At 37.1% G+C, this 20,207-nt stretch overlaps 1 protein-coding gene across 8 annotated transcripts in view; it reads left to right on the top strand.

The window, feature by feature from the left end:
- The window catches only part of abcc9 (ATP-binding cassette, sub-family C (CFTR/MRP), member 9), an 81,613-nt gene that overhangs the window by 50,936 nt on the left and 10,470 nt on the right, over positions 1-20,207 (top strand). For 2 of the 8 annotated variants that reach the window (XM_067427316.1, XM_067427315.1), the window contains exons 17-36: positions 226-298; positions 2,913-3,018; positions 6,669-6,707; positions 6,905-6,940; positions 7,656-7,757; positions 8,858-8,942; positions 9,109-9,189; positions 9,974-10,111; positions 10,283-10,408; positions 11,749-11,848; positions 11,937-12,181; positions 12,275-12,426; positions 12,532-12,601; positions 12,796-12,953; positions 13,891-13,983; positions 14,421-14,523; positions 15,482-15,583; positions 15,687-15,807; positions 17,718-17,848; positions 18,753-18,831. In XM_067427316.1, coding sequence (XP_067283417.1) covers positions 226-298; positions 2,913-3,018; positions 6,669-6,707; positions 6,905-6,940; positions 7,656-7,757; positions 8,858-8,942; positions 9,109-9,189; positions 9,974-10,111; positions 10,283-10,408; positions 11,749-11,848; positions 11,937-12,181; positions 12,275-12,426; positions 12,532-12,601; positions 12,796-12,953; positions 13,891-13,983; positions 14,421-14,523; positions 15,482-15,583; positions 15,687-15,807; positions 17,718-17,848; positions 18,753-18,831 — 2,140 coding nt within the window. Of the gene's footprint in view, positions 1-225; positions 299-2,912; positions 3,019-6,668; positions 6,708-6,904; positions 6,941-7,655; positions 7,758-8,857; positions 8,943-9,108; positions 9,190-9,973; positions 10,112-10,282; positions 10,409-11,748; positions 11,849-11,936; positions 12,427-12,531; positions 12,602-12,795; positions 12,954-13,890; positions 13,984-14,420; positions 14,524-15,481; positions 15,584-15,686; positions 15,808-17,717; positions 17,849-18,752; positions 18,832-20,207 lie in introns of all 8 variants that reach the window. The other 6 variants (XM_067427312.1, XM_067427310.1, XM_067427317.1 and 3 more) reach the window with 5 other exon arrangements.

The following is a 20,207-nucleotide window of genomic DNA, read 5'->3' as shown; positions in this document are numbered from 1 at the left end:
TGTTCTGGTCTACTGTGCTGCTCTGATGGATGGGAGTGTTATCATTATTGTAAATAAACATTTGGAAAAATGAATTCAGAACACATCCAGAAAATGTAAATGTGACAGGAGTAGTTTGTACGCACAGAGATGAAAAGATGAGTTCTGCTTTGTGCCGGTTTGTTTCCATCACGCTGAACCCCTTGTTTTTTGTCTATGTTTGTTATTGTTGTCTGTCTCATTCAGGTGAATGATGGTTTCTTCACATGGGGAAGCAACTTGTCGACGTTGTCGGATATCAACATCCGAATCCCTACAGGTACACACTCTTTTTACTAGTAATTTTCTCTCAGACAATGAGAGAGTAAATCTTTTTTGATTATTATATTAATTATATTTATAATAAATATATACATAAATAAATAACCTGCACTTTAGATATAACAAATAATATATAACAAATAATAAATAATATATAAATATCAGAAAAACACCAACCAGGCATAACATTATGACTTAAACATTATGACTTGTGAATAACACTGATTATCTCTTTATCACAGCACCTCTTGAACCTTTTGTTCTCAAAGTTGATGTGTTAGAAGCAGAAAAAATGAGCAAGTGTACGGATTTGAGTGAGTTTGACAAGGGCCAAATAGTGAGATGACTGGGTCAGAGCATCTCCAAAACTGCAGCTCTTGTGGGGTGTTCCCGGTCTGCAGGGGTCAGTATCTAGCAAAAGTGGTCCAAAGAAGGAACAGTGGTGACAGGGTCATGGGCGGCCAAGGCTCATCGATGCGTGTGGGGAGCGAAGTCATGTGGTCTGTTAAAACAGATGAGTTACTGTAGCTCAAATTGCTAGAGAAGTTAATGCTGGTTCTGATAGAAAGGTGTCAGAATACGCAGTTCATCACAGTTTGTTGCGTATGGGGCTGCATATCTGCAGACCAGTCAGGGTACATGCTGACCCCTGTCCACCGCTGAAAGCACCAACTGTGGGCATGTGAGCATCAGAACTGGCCTGACCTGATGAATCACTGTTTTTTACATCATGTGGATGGCCAGATGTGTGTGCATCGCTTAACTGGGGAACACATGGCACCAGGATGCACTATATGGGCCACCGGAGGCAGTGTGATTCTTTTGGCAATGTTTTGCTGGGAAACCTTGGGTCCTGGCATCCATGTGGAGGAGCACAATGATGAGTTTGAGGTGTTGACTTGGCCTCCAAATTCCACAGATCTCAATCCAATTGAGCATCGATGGGATGTGCTGAACAAATAAGTCCAAGGAAGGTGGTCATAATTTTATGCCTGATTAATATAAATACCATAGATATCAAAAGTGCATATTTATTTATTTATTTATTTATCAATCAATCATACTTAACAAAGGTTAAAGGTCCCATTCTTTGCGTGTTTTCGAAGCTTTGATTATGTTTACAGTGTGCAATATAACATGAGTTCATGTTTCGCGTGTAAAAACACAGTATTTTTCAGACAATTTACTTATCTGTACAGCGCTGTTTCCTCTGTCCTAAAAAAGGCCTGATGGTTTCCTTGTTCTATGAAGTCCCTCCTTCAGGAACACGTAACGAGTTCTGATTGGGCCAGCGCTTCCCGTGTTGTGATTGGACAGCAGCTTAGCGCACTTTGCCCGGAAAGGTCCCGCCTCTTACCATAACAGGGAGATGCAAGCGCTGAATGCTCTTCTCCACGTGGGAGAGCAATAAGACCACGCCGCCTATTTTGCGTGTTCTTGTGGGCGGAGGGTTAGTCAACAAACGGTTCTAGTAACGTCATTACTGCACTTCCTGCTGTAGTCCAAACCGGCCTTTCGCTGTAGGCTTTGAAAGGGAACTTCTGTTAAATAAAATATCTCGCTTGGCATTGAACTTTGAGCGTTATCATTTTACAGGTATTATTTATGCTCTAACAGCAACATTACACACTAACTAAAGTTTGAAAGATGGAATCGCAAAGAACAGGACCTTTAACATAGTTTATTCATTTGCTTATCTACCAGAAATTATATATATAGTATAAATGAGAATCCCAATATGATATAAACCTAGCCTGACAAGCCAGACCCACATCAAGATGTTTGGTCTGGAAACTCACCCTAGACAGGGCTCAGTCCGAGGGGCGGGATAAACGGTTGTCTTTCAAACTCCCTCTGCACGCGATAGGATAGCGGTACACCAACCGGAGCAACGACGGTGAAGGGGAGCTCGCTGACAGATTAAACATTCGCCGTATACGGTCGGCTAAACTCCGAACACATCTTCCCTTTTTAAGAATGACTTCAGTGCCGCTCTTTGTTCTTTTCTCAGAGGAAAGCTTAACTCCAAGTCTTCCGGAGGCACGGGCAGAGCTGATTCGAAAGACCGCTGCCGTTCGCCAGTTTCTGTGTTTACTAGAAGACTGTGTTACTAGAAGCACGCAAACGCAACTCGGCCGTCGTCATTATGGCCCCGCCCGCCGACTCTATAGCCTACCTACACGATGTGATTGGGCCGTGCAGATTCTGAGGAATACAGCTCAGATAGGAATTGAGAGTTGCTAGACCACACTTGCGGGCAAATTAAATTTGCTGCCGCTAGGGTGCGTCTAGATTTCTAGGCTATTATAAACCAGCATTTTTCAAAAATCATTGCTCATTGTTATTGTCAGGTTTATATTTAAAAGAAAGCCTTAAACTAAATAAAAATAAATAAACATATTGGAAATACTAATTCTTAATATGTAATTTGGTTTGTAATCCTCGTTAAATTTATTAAATTGGCAACTAGCTGTTGCCAACTAAACAAATAGCCAACACTGCTGCCTGCTGTAGTCTTTCCCATCTTGACTGTGAACAATAAAACCTATCCGTAAGGGCAAAACTGGTTCATATGAAACTGTAATCAACCTTTATCTGGTTTCCCTCTTCAGGTCAGCTGACGATGATTGTGGGCCAGGTGGGTTGTGGGAAATCATCTCTGCTATTAGCTATGCTGGGGGAGATGCAGACCATCAGTGGAAAAGTCTTCTGGAGCAAGTGAGAATTTCAAATCTCATAATTTCATAATTATTGTTGGAAATACTATTATGTATTATTTTGCAGAAGTGTTTATGAACATTATGGAGCTTGTGATTTGCATTAAAACGCAAAGGGGCCAAATTCCTGCCTGTTGTGTGACCCCCTAAAAAAGCAGTTTTTGTTTCTGTAGCAGAAAACAGGGGAGTACATCATGCCAGACTCATCAGATGCTAATCAAAGTCTTCATCTTTACAAACACACATGCATATAAATATCGCACTGTGCATTGCATCCGCTATTATTATGATGTATGTATGTGCCATGGTGTACATACACAGATGTGTGTGAGGACTGTCTTACTCTGCTTGTGTGTTTAGTGTATATGTGTATTCATTACTCATTACACTGGCTCTGTGTATTACTTCTATCTTTCTTCTGTCTTTTTCTCCCACATATCATTCTTTCTGCGTTATCAGCACACAAGGGAAATGCTTTTCTTTCTGTGAATATCTCCATCTCCATCCTGGAGATGGTCTCTGATTAGCATTTGTAAGCAAAGCAAAGCAAAGCAGATTCACATGCTAGCTATATATATATATATATATATATATATATATATATATATATATATATATATATATATATATATATATATATATATATATATATATATATATATATATATATATATATATATATATATATATATATATATATATATATATATATATACACATATACACATATACACATATACACACACACAAACACACACACACACACACACATACACATACACACATATATACATATATATATATATATATATATATATATATATATATATATATATAAATACACACGCATTTACAGTGGCTCCAAAGTATTAAGGTAAGTCACATTTTAAAATGGTGCATTGCATTAGATAACTGAATGCTAAACCATCTCAATGCTTTTGCATCTGCAAATATATTACGCTAGGTGTTTTTTTACAGAACTAACCATAGTTTTCTAAACCTTCAATTACGTTTAACCAGCTCCAAATATTATTGTTGATGGATAATATAGGCAGTACTAGTACATTGGTTCTCAATTTAATTAAACTGGTAAAAATCTGAATCCAAAGGAGTTTTTCCCCCCCTCTCAATAACTATTGTTTTTATTAAAGAAAATTCAGAATCAGAAACTTGGCAGTCACAGTATGAATCGTGGTTAATACATCTAATTTAATATATCTAATATATCTTGGTTTCTGTTAATAAAAAGTGTGAAAACAATAGGCGTTGTCATAATTACAGCAGAAATACCAGAGGAAATTTGAGTTGTTTAAATTCCTACGTTTGTTGTCCTTGTTTTGCCCTCCTCCAAATATTTTAAATGTGTTTAAACTTTAAAATAAATGCCTTTTCTTTGATATTTTGTTATCTAATGCAATGGCATTCATACATTCTAAGTGTGGCTTACGGTAAAATAATTCTGACAATTCTGTATAATAATCAACATTTCGTCAGAATTTATTCACCCTTATGCCATTCCAAACATTTTTAAATTTCTTCTGTAGAAGATATTTTGAAAAATGTCCATACAATGAAAGTTAATGTGGGTCAGTGTTCTTTTGAAACACAATTACTTTTATTGTATGGACAATTACAAAACAAAAACAAAAATGTTCAGGGCCACTGTAATGTAAAGCCATTCGGTTTTTATTTGCATTCATTTCATAATAATATAGAGGATTTTTGTTGTTGTTGTTGTTAAAGTGCCCCTATTATGCTATTAGGCCCCTAACTTTGTTTTTGGAGGCCTTCTGCAATAGGTTTACATGTATCAAAGGGCAGAGGTCTTCAACCCTGCTCCTGGGGACCCACTGCCCTGCTAAAGTTTATTTCCAACCTGCTTCAGCACACCTGCCTGTGTATTTCCAACAAGTGACCCTGAAGAGCTTGATAAGCTTCAGCTGTTTTAGGGTTTGAGCTAAACTCTGCAGGACAGTGGGTCTCCGAGAGCAGGGTTGAAGAGGTCTGATCTAAGGTAAAAAAAGATCTCATAAGATACATTGCAGCATGACCTCTTTTCTCACAGTGTCTGAAATCATTCAATAAATGTTTCGGTCTCTCTAAACCCCTCCTTTCAGAGAGCCTACTCTGTTCTGATTGGTCAGATGGCTCAGTCTGTTACGATTGATCTACCGGTTACTGTGCATGTCAGAAAGAAAACGGCCAGTATTTGAATTTCAGCTCAGAGGCTTTCAGATATTTGTACACTGAAAAAAAAACTGTGTTGGATTTACATGATTTAATTTTGTACATCGGTCCCACATGAATCAATTGAATTAAACAAACATAATTTGTGCATGTAACTTTAACATCATGGAATGAATACATTTTAAAGTTACTCAATTAAGTAGTTTCAATGTGAGTTTTATATGACTCCCTGTCATGATTCAGACATACAATTTCATAGATTCATTCATCCACTTCAATTTCATATACTTTAATGTTACACAACTGAATTATAATACTGCACTGCACTAGTTAACAAACTTTCAGCAAACAGTTTAGCATCTCAAATGCTAAGCATTAAAAGCTCCTTGTGCAACGCAATTATGACATAATTATAATTTCTTCTCTTCTCCACAATGGTAACACTCTGTAATTTAAATTGTTCTAATAATTCCAACATAATTGAATATTAAACTCTATTAAACACAATCAATTCTCCCACTTTTGCTCAAAAATACATAAAAAAAACTTTTTGACTTATTTAAGTGGATTTAACACAATTAAATAAAGTTTGGACAAAATGTTTAGCAATTGTGTTGATTTCACTCATTTTAATTAAGCAATTTAAACAAGCAGTAAAAATCTTCTTTTTTTTTTTTTCAGTGTATATAAGAAGCTGAAAAAAATAAGAAGCTCCAACTCTGGATGGAGTTGTTTTTACAGTATAAATTCGAGCCCAATTCATCATCCTTTGGAAGTACATTCATAGTTTCACTTTCACAGTGCAGAAAACAGGGTCTTCTTGACATATCGACAACACAAACCAAACTATTCCAGGCCTAAACTACAACTTTAAGGGGCCCATCAAAGTAGCCTTTTTTTTTTGAGGACAGCCAAAGAAGACCATTTGTGTCATTATGCAAATTTGTTATAAACGTTCATAGGTCCATGCAGGAAGTAATACTGGATGACTCGTTTCAGAAAATTCAAAATCAGTTCTTTCTTTTTAAAGTGAATAACTGTGCAGCTCTTTTACATTCACAAACAGATTACACGACATTAAAGATTATATCCGAAAAAGTATAAGAGGGGCACTTTAATACAATTTGGAATATTGAATTAAATAGTATCTTTGCTGTCTTTGTGAACAGTGCAATGAATCTTGGTCTTTTAGTTCGAGTTTTCCAGTTTCAAGTTCTCTAATGACAATGATATTACTCTCCAATTCAAATATCATACTAATATATAACTAAAAGAGATAACTGGTGGAGACCAGTTATAGTTTAAAATATCACTATTCACCTCATGTGGAGAGTCTGTCAGTGTTCTTACAGAACGGCACATGTCCTAATGCACAACTAACTCTGGTCACGTGTGTGTGTGTGTGTGTGTGTGTGTGTGTGTTTGTTTCTCTGTGTCCTCTTCTCCAATGGTGTGCTAAATCAGGCTGCCTGATTGTGAGATACTCTTCGATGGGACCATAAGGTATTTTCACCAGAGGTCTTTACATGCTTACATGCTACACAGCCACACAGTGACCTCTATTAACCAAAACATAAAAATGGCCAAAACTGGTCAAAGATTCAGATGGCCTAGACTAAAGATTCTTGGTTTGCCAACTGCTAACTAGCAGTGTTGATGTTCTATAATGTCTTTTAACATGGTTGACTTGCGACTTGCAGCGGGCACGATACAGAGCCTTCTCATGAAGAACGGAGGTACCCGTTTGCGAACCCTTTCAGCAGATGTGCCCTCATCACCCCCTCCCCCCATGCATTTATTTACCAATGCATTTATCCCTTCCTTTTAATTTTTCTCTGGCTTCGTTAAAATGGGTGGCGTTGTTTGTTTTTGTGAGATGTGATGTGCAAAGCGTTTAAAAATGCCGGGAGTCTTCACCTCTTTTGGACACACTGGGGCTTTCTTGTACAGATATTGATTTCGGACAATATTTGGTTAAGTTAAAGCTGGACCCCTCCAACGGAAAGAACAACAGATCTGTATTGTCTAACTAGACGAGGCCCTTCTTGATATCATGTGGTTTTTGGTTTTGCAAAAGCGGTGTGAGATTTCAATGCCTCTAGTGGTAGCAATTGGAATTGTAAAAATTTCCAAACTCACACCATAACTTGCTACGTTGGCTAAACAGAGCAATGTTGTAAAAAACATTACATTTTTGCAGAAATAGCTTACTTATAACAGTCTCTGAATAAGAAAGGAGAAAATGTTGCAAAAGCCAAATCAGCTCTCACAGTGAAGAGCTCCCTGCATTTAATCTGTAGCTTTAATCTCATCATTAACCAGGTTTTTTCCTTCATTTCATAGCAGAAACATTAGTGTTTGCTGTGATGGCAAGCTGAGTGTTTTTGTTCCACATTTCCAACTGATCAATTCTTTTCTTCTTCCTCTCTTACTCGACCTTTCATGGCTCAGTAAAAACAGGTACTCTGTGGCCTATGCGACGCAGAAGTCATGGCTGCTGAACGCCACCGTAGAGGAAAACATCACGTTTGGAAGTCCTTTTAATAAACAGAGGTGAGGTCAAAAGATCTCAGAACTTCACTATGGAAAATGACATTGTGTTATTTAACTCGTTACAGTCATTTCGGTCATCTTTACCTGATAAGAAATGTTTGTTTTTTCATTCTAATTAAAGTCAACATGACATTGAAATTGAAACTATTTACTTTCTTAATGCGTGGTCTTATTGTGCATGATTCATTTGTGCAGATTTTGGCTCCAAATTTCTCCCCAATTTGTCTTACATTTTTTAAAATCAAAATAATAGCTTGCTTTTCCTTTGAAAATGACATCACTTAGGCCATGTGGGATATTAGTTTCATTGTTGGCATCAATAAAACATTTGTTTTAAGTTGTGCATTACACAATGTTCCCTCAACCATTCTGCAACATGTAAAAAAGCGATCTGAGAATACTTTTAACTATCCAATACATTTTTCTCATTTAATATCCTTTTTCAAACAAAAACATACTGGAAGTATAGAACTTCAAAGCTTTACTATAGAAAAATGCCATTATGTTGAAACAACCTCTTTGTTTGTTATTATTTTTTAATTTATGAGTTTCAGTTTGAATTTGTTCTTAGCATATTTACTTTCGTATGCATGTTTCTGCATTGTGAACAGGACATCGGTGTACATTTTTCCTTAAAAAAAGGCATTGAATCTTTAATCTAAATTATAATTTGAAATTATATGATTTAGTTCCTCAACAGAACCCACAACATTCCCCTAACTTTGCCTTAATCTTTCAGCAATTATGCTGTGACAATACACAAATGTTCAAACATTGATAAAGAAGACCATCCAAACAATTCTTGAAAGATAACTTTTTTCTTATTGCACATTTGAATGGAGACGTTGACTTTAAAGTCAAAATGATTGAAAAAAAATTTGTGAACTTGCTATTGCAGCACTGTTTTCAACTTTAGTGGGTTGATTTTTTTTTTACAGCGTTGAGGGCTAGACCTCAACTATAATAAAACTCCCCGTGGAAACTCCGGGTCATGACATTGTTCATTTTCACTCCCTAGAGATCTCATGTTCAAAATTCCTATGCTTTGGTTTTTGCGGGAAAACATTCTTATATTTTTAAACTCCAAATCTATTGGACAGATACAAAGCGGTGATTGATGCCTGCTCGCTTCAACCAGATATCGACCTCCTTCCTTTTGGAGACCAGACTGAAATCGGAGAGCGGGTAAGAGAAGATAGCTCACTGTGTCTGGGCTTGAGACCAGCTCTCTGACCTCAGTTGCTGTGATTCTAATCAAATAAAAAACGTGTTATTGAGACTACCATGATGTCTCACTATGTCATCAGAATCAAAAGTGTTTAATTTGTGTTTGTGTGCTGTAATCCTACAGGGTATTAATCTCAGTGGTGGTCAGAGACAGCGGATCTGTGTGGCCAGAGCTCTGTACCAGAACACCAACATCGTTTTCCTGGTAGGAACCAACTTTTCCAATACAGATAACTTCCCGAATCCCGAGAGTGTCTTATCTCCACCCTCCACAAGTGATATGCCACACGTCTGGGATGCTATGAATGACTGTTGCTTTTAATTCAATTTCAGAGGTACTCCCAGAAGAGATTTCTTAACTGACACATAATAGCACAGGGTACGTTGTGGCAGCAATAGCAGAAAACACAGTTATCTATAAGGGCTGTAATAATTGGATTACTGTGCATAACTACACACCCTTCTGGACAGAAAAATGAATTCATCTCATTCCAATTACCATTCCTTGGAATGACGTTATGTCTCAAATCCTAGAAAGTTGATTTAGTGTCATTTTGGGTCAATCGGAAATTGATTTAAGCAAATATAAAAGCACATTTAATTACTATTGCAATGGTTACTCTATATGCTTTTTGGATGGTTTTCTGAACTGATAGTTTTCAGAGAGGGTAATTTTGTATTTACGCATCTATGGAACCTTTAACATCCATTGAACCTTTCCATTGCACAAAAAGGCTCTTTAAAACGGAAATAAAAAAACATTCTTTAGATTCTTTGGGGAACTTAAAATAGTTCTTCTATAACATCGTGGTGAAAACTCCCTTTTGGAAGGAGTGTAATGTTGTCTTAAAACATCAACCATCAGGCAAAGCTGAATTAACCCTGGTTTTCTATATTAAATAGGACTTCCTAAATGTCTAGATCTGTTTCTGGTGTCTCATATTGAATTCAAGTTGTGTTAACCTGGTTTTGGCTTTGCTTACCTATAGGATGACCCATTCTCTGCCCTGGACATCCACCTCAGTGATCATCTGATGCAGGAGGGGATACTCAAGTTCCTTCAGGATGACAAACGGACTGTGGTCTTAGTCACTCATAAGCTGCAGTACCTCATCCACGCAGACTGGGTAACTTCCTTTGCTGACTGTTGACCTTGAACATTTTGAAGCTGGTTCTTCATGAAACTCTAAAAAAGGGGATGTCTTGACGAATTAAATATGAACTACTTGCTGTTCGAGTAAAGACAATAATCAAAAACAAATGGCTTTAGAATCTGTCTTACTTTCTCTGTGTGGTAGATAATAGCCATGAAGGACGGTTCAGTGCTGAGAGAGGGAACATTAAAGGATATCCAGACTCATGACGTGGAACTCTACGAGCACTGGAAGACCCTGATGAACAGACATGACCAAGAGCTTGAAAAGGTCCTTCACCTTTAAATCCCAACTCTGCTCCCAGTGTTCAATAGCAACAGAGGCTATGTTACATTTCATCCTTTTTTAACAAAAAAAGACAAATCTATAAAAACAAGATTTTCAAAAAGAGTGTCATATGTTGTATTTTGTAATTTAATGTTCCACAGTAAAATTTGCTCGGTTACAGGTACACTTATGTGTAAGACAAAAACTAAAGGTTGCAGGGAATACATGCACGACTTTTATGATCTGTACAGATTTTTAACAATGAAGCATACTGAAAAAAGTAATTCTGAACACAACAAACATGTTAATGTTTTAAATTAAAACAAGATGGGCCCTATTTTAACGCATAGTCTGAACGCATGGCGCAGGTGCAGTCCGAATCCATTTTTGCTAGTCTAATGACAGAAAAAATTATAACAATATCGGACTGAAACTAGCAAAAAACACTTGCGCCGTGCTTGACATTGCATTGCTCCGGATGTATGATAGGGCCATACATGAACTACATAGCTATTTCAGCAACTATCGTTGACTTGTTCAGACTGCAAATTGGGCCAAAAATCTGCAAGAAGTCCTCGCTGCAGCCTGTAGCACGATGACGTACTGGATCAGATCCAACGCGTACTGGACGCGCATGCGCGGTGGTTTCATTCACAATTCGATGACGTCATATACGCATGCGCAGAAGAGTTTTGGGGACATTGAATGCACAAGAGTTTTGCTGGATAGATCGGAGTCGCGCAAAAATAACGATTAATAACATGCACACGCCATCAGGACACACGTTTTGCATTTTCCCTTGAATGTGTAGGCTGGTATTTTAAAGTTCTTTACAGATTGTGTTGCATTGAGGATTAAGAGACAATTACTTGACTCATTTTTCCATCCACTCAACAGCAAGTACGATCAGAATATATAAAAATTAACTGTTTTGCATGCATGTACAGCGAAACTAGGATAATTTAAGCATCACATTTATGAAAAGATGATTTATTAATCAATAATTACTTAATACTATTTATCAGTACTACAACTACACAGTTTAGAACATCATCTATATACAATAATGATCATACATTATGACTAGCGCATACGCATTATAAAATAACTCAGAGATCTGTATGAATGACATCGCCATAACGATCCACCATCCAGTACGTATTGGATCTGATCCAGCAACGTCATCGTGCTACAGGCTGCAGCGAGGCGTGTCTCAAAATCTGGGCAATATATTGTGCCAGTGTATTAGAACCTTAAAAAAAAAAAAAAAAAAAAAAAAAAAAACACTGAACCAGTTTTGAAGAAGGTTTTGGAAAAGATGTGTTTCTGTCACATTGTTTTAGGAGCCTGAATTGGAGAGTCAGACCACTCTGGAGAGGAAGACCCTGAGGAGAGCGTTCTATTCCAGAGAGGCGAAGAACCAGATTGACGATGAGGATGAAGGTATATGTTTCTCTACGTTTCAGTACAACTTTTTCTTTTTTTCTTTTGGAAAAACATGTCTTGGACACCTTATTTTTCCATTCCATAGAGGAGGAGGTGGAGGAGGATGAAGACGACAACATGTCCACCACCACCAGCCGCCGTTCTAAGATACCATGGAAGATGTGCTGCAGTTACCTTTCCTCAGGTGGCTTCCTCATGGTCTTCCTGATGGTGTCATCCAAGTTGGCCAAGCACTCAGTTATGGTGGCCATCGACTATTGGCTAGCACGTTGGACGTCCAATAACACAACCAATTACACAACGAACTTTAATGCAACACAGATTGCAGAGGTGACGCTAAACTGCTGTTTCCGCTTTGAAAAGTTGTCTTTCGTATACTACTTTGTAGTTATACTGAAGTGGAGCTCTTTCCTTGTTTTACAGCATCACTCCTACGTGCCAGTGTTTATTATCCTGTGTGGGGCTGGGATAGCACTCTGCCTTATCACTTCCTTAACTGTAGAGTTTCTAGGAGTAGCTGCAGCTACAAACCTCCATCATAACCTCCTCAACAAGATCATTCATGCACCCATCAGGTACTTACTCATTATTTTAAATCCTACTGTGATTTGAGCGGAACACAATATCTGATTGCTAAACCAGGAACGTCATTATAAAATGTCCTTTTACAACATTGATAGATTCTTTGATGTCACTCCGCTTGGACAAATCCTGAACCGTTTCTCAGCGGACACCAACATCATCGATCAGGTGAGAAGAAAGTCTGACAGAACGACATCTGTTTGAAGTGTCAAGTACGTCTCTATTCTTTTACGCCTATTGAAACAAGCCTTTCACACAAACTTGTGACCTCCGTGCTGTGGTAGTCAGCATTATCGTATTAATGAGATGAAGAATATGGCGTATGTGCGCTAATGTGCAACTTTTTCGTTCTCGCTCCACAGCACATTCCCCCAACGCTAGAGTCTCTCACCCGCTCCACTCTGCTCTGTCTCTCAGCAATTGGGGTCATTGCTTTTGTCACCCCTGCTTTCCTCGTTGCACTGGTTCCCCTCGCTGTAGCCTTCTACTTCATCCAGAAGTACTTCCGGGTTGCTTCCAAGTAAGTAGTTCACTGAACAATGAATCTATTAAAAAAAAAGAACTCTTTAGCTGAACTTGAGTCATGGACAGTGGTTCCATGGGTTGGTTCCTCTAATTTGTATAGGATCAACTTGAATTAAGTAAACCCAATTCAACTTAGATGTGTCCATTCCATATGTGGAAAATAACTGGAGTGAATGAAGTTTTGTAGTGAAAATGTCTTAACTTGGTCTGAAAATGACAGACTTCTTTCTGATAGACTTTAATTTAAACCCCACCTTTTCTTACAACCGACAGCAAAGCTCGCATTCGTTTTATAAGTGCGATGCCCACATCTCAAAATCCAATCAACAATCAATGAATAGAACCCCGCTCCACATTTTCCTCTTTTCACAAACTGCTACACTCAGATGTTCATCACAAAATGGGTGGGGGTGGGGCTACTTTCGCTTAATCACATCTTTAAAGCAACGGTCATTCTTTTTAGCATGTTCTCAACCCAAGCACATCCTCTCTACACTTCACTACAATGGAAACCCCCTTAAAAACTGTTTTAAATACCAATATACCAACAATACCAATACTCTCCCTATCCAGTTCTGTGCACACTACGGTATGATGGCAAGTGGAAATGCTGTTTCCCGGTTTCTACAATATTAAGTTTAACTAAACCAACTAGCTCCAAGACAAAGCCAAAATTACAAAACAACACTCTCTGTAGTGTAGCACGTGAAATTTGACTATTAAAAAATGTAAAAAGTTGAAATCACAGTATTAAAGAAGCATATATTGTTTAGGCAGTCTTGCAATGATTATGCAGTAATCACTAAACTCAGTTTAGATCGAAATATTTTGAAAGACATTTACTTGCAGAACCTGACTAAGCTCTCTCTCTCTCTCTCTCTCTCTCTCTCTCTCTCTCTCTCTCTCTCTCTCTCTCTCTCTCTCTCCTTCAGAGATCTGCAAGATCTCGATGACTCCACTCAACTGCCTCTTCTCTGTCATTTCTCTGAGACTGCTGAAGGCCTCACCACCATTCGAGCATTCAGGTCAGTGAATCTAGACTTTTCTGAAAGCACATGGCTGTTTGAATAACCTACATTTTATCTTTCTCTCTGTTCCCCTGACTGGATGCAGAACTAAGCATTTGCATATGAGTGACAACAGAATTAAATGCGTCTTTATGATACAAAGCCATTTTTGTGCAATATCAGCCATGCAGAATTAATGCCGTCTCAGTGGCTCCAGGCCATTTCTTTTAAACACATTGTGCACATTCAACCATCCTAGACTTAGTAGTAATCCAAAAATAAACATTAACAGATTAAACTTTCATCTCCTCTGTTAAGTCTCTAGAGTGTTTACATGAATGAATTGAACACTCTCATCATTCACAGCTGTGTTGCTGTTTAGCTGTAGTCGATCATAGTTCTGTATCACACACTAAATGGTTTTGATTCACATAGTAAAAGGTCTCCGTTTCCAGACATGAGGCTCGCTTTAAGCAGCGGATGTTGGAGCTAACTGACACCAACAACACGGCCTACCTATTTCTCTCTGCTGCCAACCGGTGGCTGGAGGTCAGAACTGTAAGTAAACCGCCACATGCTGATGATTGTCTTGAGTTCTTAATTATTTTTCAGAGGTGGTGGATCTGAAGAAAGACATATTAGGAATGTCAAAAAGTAGCAAAAGTTGATACTAAAAAACACTACCAGTTATACTATACCATCTTGTAGATTTATTCATTTAGTTACATGAATTAAATCACATTCAGCATGTCTTAAATGAAAGTAAAATAAGAAACCAAACACAAAACAACAACACAAAAAGGCTTTAGCTACTTTTATGTGATATAGAAATATTATCAATATCACAAACATTTCTATTATCTATTATACATTTTGGCAAGCTGGTTGCTAATGCATTAATTCATTTGATCCCATTTCATACAATCTGCTTACGCCCACCGAGGCTTAGGTTTTCATGCTTACTTTTTTCTAAAAGTCATATGTTTTTTTAATAAATTGCATCGTATGAATTAATGCGAAATCACCTCCCAATAAAATTGTTACGTTTTCTCACAAGATAGGGTTGGAAATTCTTTTGTTTTACTTTTATTTATTAATATAACTAATTTACTTAATTCCTGAACACCATTTAAATTAATCGAATGAATGCATGATTTAATTACTTACTTATTTAGACATTTACCGCCACCTACTGGCAGTTTTTCTTTCTTTAGTGTCTTTATATTGATAACAAACCCATTAAAGGTATAGTTTACCCAAAATTGTTTTTTTTCTCTAAAGCCCTTTTTTTCCCTTTCTTATTTTCCCTTAAGTCAATTTTATGTCTATTTAATCGATTCTAATTTAACACAATAATGACTTTAAATGGTCTTTTGGGGGTAATTTCTCAGCCAAATTTGATGTTTGATTAATTTGAGATTAATTAGATTAATTAATCGCCACATTAAAATTATTGCTATCAACTTACTGTGTTATTTTAAAACCCTATATAATACCATTTGTATTTTCCTCTCAGGATTATCTGGGTGCTGTGATTGTCCTCACTGCAGCAGTGGCAGCCACCTGGAACGCATCTCAGTCTGGTCTGGTCGGACTGGGTCTAACATATGCCCTCACTGTGAGTTTAAACATGTTTCTAGCATGCAACCGTGGTCATCAGGTTCATCTTATTGATTTAAAACTTAATAAACACTTTATATCATCAACGTGCTTGTTTTAAGGTGACAAACTATCTGAACTGGGTGGTGAGGAATCTGGCAGACCTGGAGGTCCAGATGGCTGCAGTAAAGAAGGTCAACAGCTTCCTGAGCACCGAATCTGAGAACTATGAAGGATCCATGGGTAATAAATACTTTTTTGACACATTTAGTATTTTTCTACTTAATATTTTTATGATAATCCAGAGTTTTATTTAGTCTCTAAATGAAGATTTAAACCTTCTAGATAAAAGCCCCGATTTCCTGGCATTCAGATCACTGCTAACATGTGCATTTCTTCACATTTTAGTGCATTAGGACAGAGCGACCTGACACAAAGCACTAAGAGCATCATGAAAGGATGTTTAGCACATCTAAACTCTCGCCTCTAGAGACGAAGAAGGAATGACCTGAGATAAAGGAGTTTTAGCAATAGCCACTGTTAGCTGCAAAACATAGCTTATTCTCCAGTGACCTAATGGAAAACTGAGGTGGAAAGTAGTTGGCACGTGACAAAACTTTGACATTTGGACACCATATATAGCTGTGTTAATTGCAGCTTGTTAAAGTGCTCTCTTGTACTGTTCTGGGTTTTTTGTTGCCATTGATGTATCAGTGTTATGTCTACTTTCACTCTCCTCAGATAAAGTCATGGGTGGCGGCATTTAATCCACTAACTGGGCAGGAAAGAGAACATTCTGTAGCTTACCTTTCTATAAACCAAACTCTATCCAAAAACATGCTTTATCACAATATTCAATGTTTTTCCACTTAAAAAGGTTTCCCCTAAAGACATAAATAGTACTTTTGAAATATTGTTCACTCACATGAAGTTATGCCTCCAGACACAGGTGGCCCAGATAAGCTATTTTAGTTTACATAACGTTGGGGTAACACTTTATTTTGATGATCCCCTTTAGACATTCTGTTGACTACAAGTAGCATTGCACCTACATGTCAACTCTCATTAGAGTATTAGTAGATCGTCTGCTTAATATCTGCTAACACTTTATTTTGATGGTCCCCGAACAGATGCTTAACTGCCTATAAACAAGGACTTTAAATTTAGGAAGACGGTGCACACTGATTACTTGTTAATGGGAGAAAGTGCAATGCCCAATATGGCGAATAAGCCCCACCTTCTAAATGAAAGAGCCAATCGTTGATTAGCAAAGCCATCACGTTACTGCAGCTGCCGTTAGAAGCTCCAGTTTCTATATGAACAGGCAGTGTTCTAGGCAGTTCTAGACGCGCGTTTAGGAGTGCGCATTAGCTTTGTCCTGGCTAAAAAATGCTGTTGTTTTTTGTTGTTGTTGTTGTGACTTGTGCGTTTCGAAACAAATTTTATGTGACAGTTGTTTTATTGTTGTCAGATTTCATTGGCAATTTCAAATTTGAAATTTAATCGTAATCTTTACAAACTGTTTTGAGAATTTGATGTTTCCCCATTTAAAGAGATGCACTTGCACGAGAGGCGTTTCAAAGATGGCCGCCAAGTCAAATGACTTGTCTTGAAGGGACCTTGCTAAAAGTAACTTTGCAACAGGTCAACTTATTCTGCTAACCCTACCCCCTTTGAGTAAATCCTAAAGTATAATTCCTCGGCCATCCGCGTTTCACAATGGTCAGCACACAGTCTGTGCGACGTAATTTTCGTCATCATAAGAGTCCGTGGTCTGTCCGCGTGGAGCCCGATTTTTTGTCCGAGCATTCAACAGCACAGGTACAAGTGACTTGCCCGTTTGCGCTCAAGACCAAAGAAGTGCACTTTGAAAGACAATGCAGTATACCTGAGCTTTAACATTCAACTAATACTCTAATTATAGTTAGTTGGCAAATAGGTGCAATGTTATTATTTATAGTCAACAGAATATCTAAAGGGGACCATCAAAATTTGGTTAAGTTGGTAGCCCTTTATGATGGCTGCCATGTTTTACAATATATTTTATCTTCTAATGGATATAGGAGACTGGTATCCGTATTAAATATATGATGGTAACTAAATCCAGATCTTTTAATTCACAATGATTCTCCTTCTGGTTTTTGTGATTTCAGATGTCTCACAGGTTCCTGAAGACTGGCCACAGCATGGCGAAATAGAAATCCATGATTTGTGTGTCCGATACGACTCCTTGTTAAAACCCGTTCTCAAACACGTCAATGCCCACATCAACCCTGGGCAGAAGGTACACACCAACTCACCAACTCTCAACTGTCAAAGTGATATTTTTATCAAAGTTTTCACTTAATTTTCATTAATCTTGTCATTAATCTTGAATGAATAGGAAAGGATGGGTAATAAAGCCTTAATATTAAGTGTTGTTATTGTTAAATAAAACAAACACTTTTAATAAAATCATGAAATTATAAATAAAAAATTACTACTAAAATTAACTTAGACGCAAACTGAATAAATTAAAGATACATTTATATATATAAATTATATATTATATATATATATATATATATATATATATATATATATATATATATATATATATATATAAACCAAATATAAAGCTAAAAGCTAATTCAAAATACTTATTATACCCCCCGGAACGCTATTTTTACCATGGAAACCAACTGGGCGGCTTTTGTTGTGAAAACCTGGCAACCCTGACCTTAATGGTATCATTAAAATGGTCCAGTAAGTCACAGTGGAATGAAACCTCCAACCAAAGATGTTAAAGAGCATTCGGCAGTCCTGACACCAAGCGACCTGTTGTAGCACATACTGTCCACTCAGTTGTGGTTTTGTCACAGTGCCGTTAATTATCTCATTGCACTGTCAAACCACAATCATTCGCTGCCTGAATATGAATACTAACACAGTGCAGCAAAATCGTCACAATTTTGCAATTCCCTCATCAGCTTTTATCTTTATTAGTCTAACTTGTTTTTAAGAGGTTCCCTAGTTCACAATATATACGAGTATGACAGCACAGATGGCTTTTTATTGTGACATGGGAACCGTAACTGTTCACACTAGTTTGTGTAATTTAGGAGAAGAGCCCTGAACGTGTTTATACAAAAGCAATCTGAAAATGTCAAGCTGTGTAAAGCGCTCACATGTTGCTCTCACTGTCGCAGGTGGGCATCTGTGGTAGAACGGGGAGTGGAAAGTCTTCGCTGTCTCTGGCCTTCTTCAATATGGTGGATGTTTTCGAAGGTAGGTCTTCCCAGGACTTCTTACAAGTCTCTATTTAATAAAATATTACAGTTCACTCAGCATTACAGCTCTCAGATGTATTTCAGGCTCCCCACTGGGGAGACGCTGACCCTTGTGGATCCTTAAAGAAGAAAAAAGGAGTTGGGAAAAGCAAAAGCAAAGCTCTGGATGTTCATGATAAAGCTATTTTAATGTCCTCAGCTGGTTAGCCCAGAAACATTTATTTCTTTTGCGCGTGTTGTTTGTTCTGTTACGGTATGGTTACTGTCACTTTGACAAGCAGCCATGATGTCATATTTAGACATTAACCAGAGATCTGTTGAGTCTTACTGCTATTATTGACAGATTTATTTTCTAACTTCTATGATTGCTTTAATTGTTGTAAAATATCAAACAAAATGTTTATAAAAAATACTTTATCTAAATCATGCTCTATGTATATTAGAAACACTATTTTAAGGTGACATTTATACCTGTACTTACTATAGTAATAACAGTAAATTATTCATAATTACAAGTAACTAACCCTAAACCAAACCCTAACTCACAATGTAGCTACGTCACCTTTAAAAAAGTGTAACCCGTATAATTAGTACAATGTTCACTGATGCATTTGTATATGCAAAACAATGTTTTTTTTTCTCGACTTTTTCCCATCATAAATTAAATAAAATGAAAGAATGTTGTAGGACTAAACGTTCTATAAAAATGTTTGAAGAAATTGCATCAGTTTAAGAGTATTGTTTTTATTAGAAAGAAATACAAAAACACAATATATAACAGTCACAGTTATTTCATTTTATCATATTATCCAGCGTACAGCATTAACTTAATATTTCTCTTGGCATAAAATACATTTTTAGCCAAATCAAACAGTTCTTGCTGCTTTGTGCACGTCTGTATGAGATGTTTTAAATCAGAAGAGCACCCTCTCTTCACCGTGTCCATATAAAGCTAAAACGAAAATCTTAAGAGCTTGTTTGGTTTTCGGATATTCACTACAGACCACTGTGTATTAAAGTCAAGTTACTGTAAACTGACCTGGACACCCAAAACTATTAAAAAACAATCCGTCAGAGGAAGAGTAAAAAAAAATATTGTGGTTAGTTTGAGATTTAGCGAGGAGCTAAATATGGCTATATCTTGTAGATATGTTAAATAGCTAGGTTTTTGACGCATAACAGACTAATAAAAGCAAAATATTGATATGTAATGGAAAGTGTGTTTTGTGCTGTAACTGATCACCAATTTTTTTCCTTAAGATAATTGTGACTTTTTATCTCGCAATTGTGTTTACATCTCGCAATTCTGACTTTTCTCCCCAGCGTGTTATAAAGTCGTAATTACGTGTTATAAAGTCAGAATTGTGAGATATA

This window comes from Pseudorasbora parva, chromosome 20 (genome assembly GCF_024679245.1).
Source record: "Pseudorasbora parva isolate DD20220531a chromosome 20, ASM2467924v1, whole genome shotgun sequence".
Lineage (NCBI taxonomy): Eukaryota > Metazoa > Chordata > Actinopteri > Cypriniformes > Gobionidae > Pseudorasbora > Pseudorasbora parva.
The sequence above is the reverse complement of the archived record's forward strand: the minus strand, read 5'-3'. Positions and strand labels throughout refer to the sequence as shown.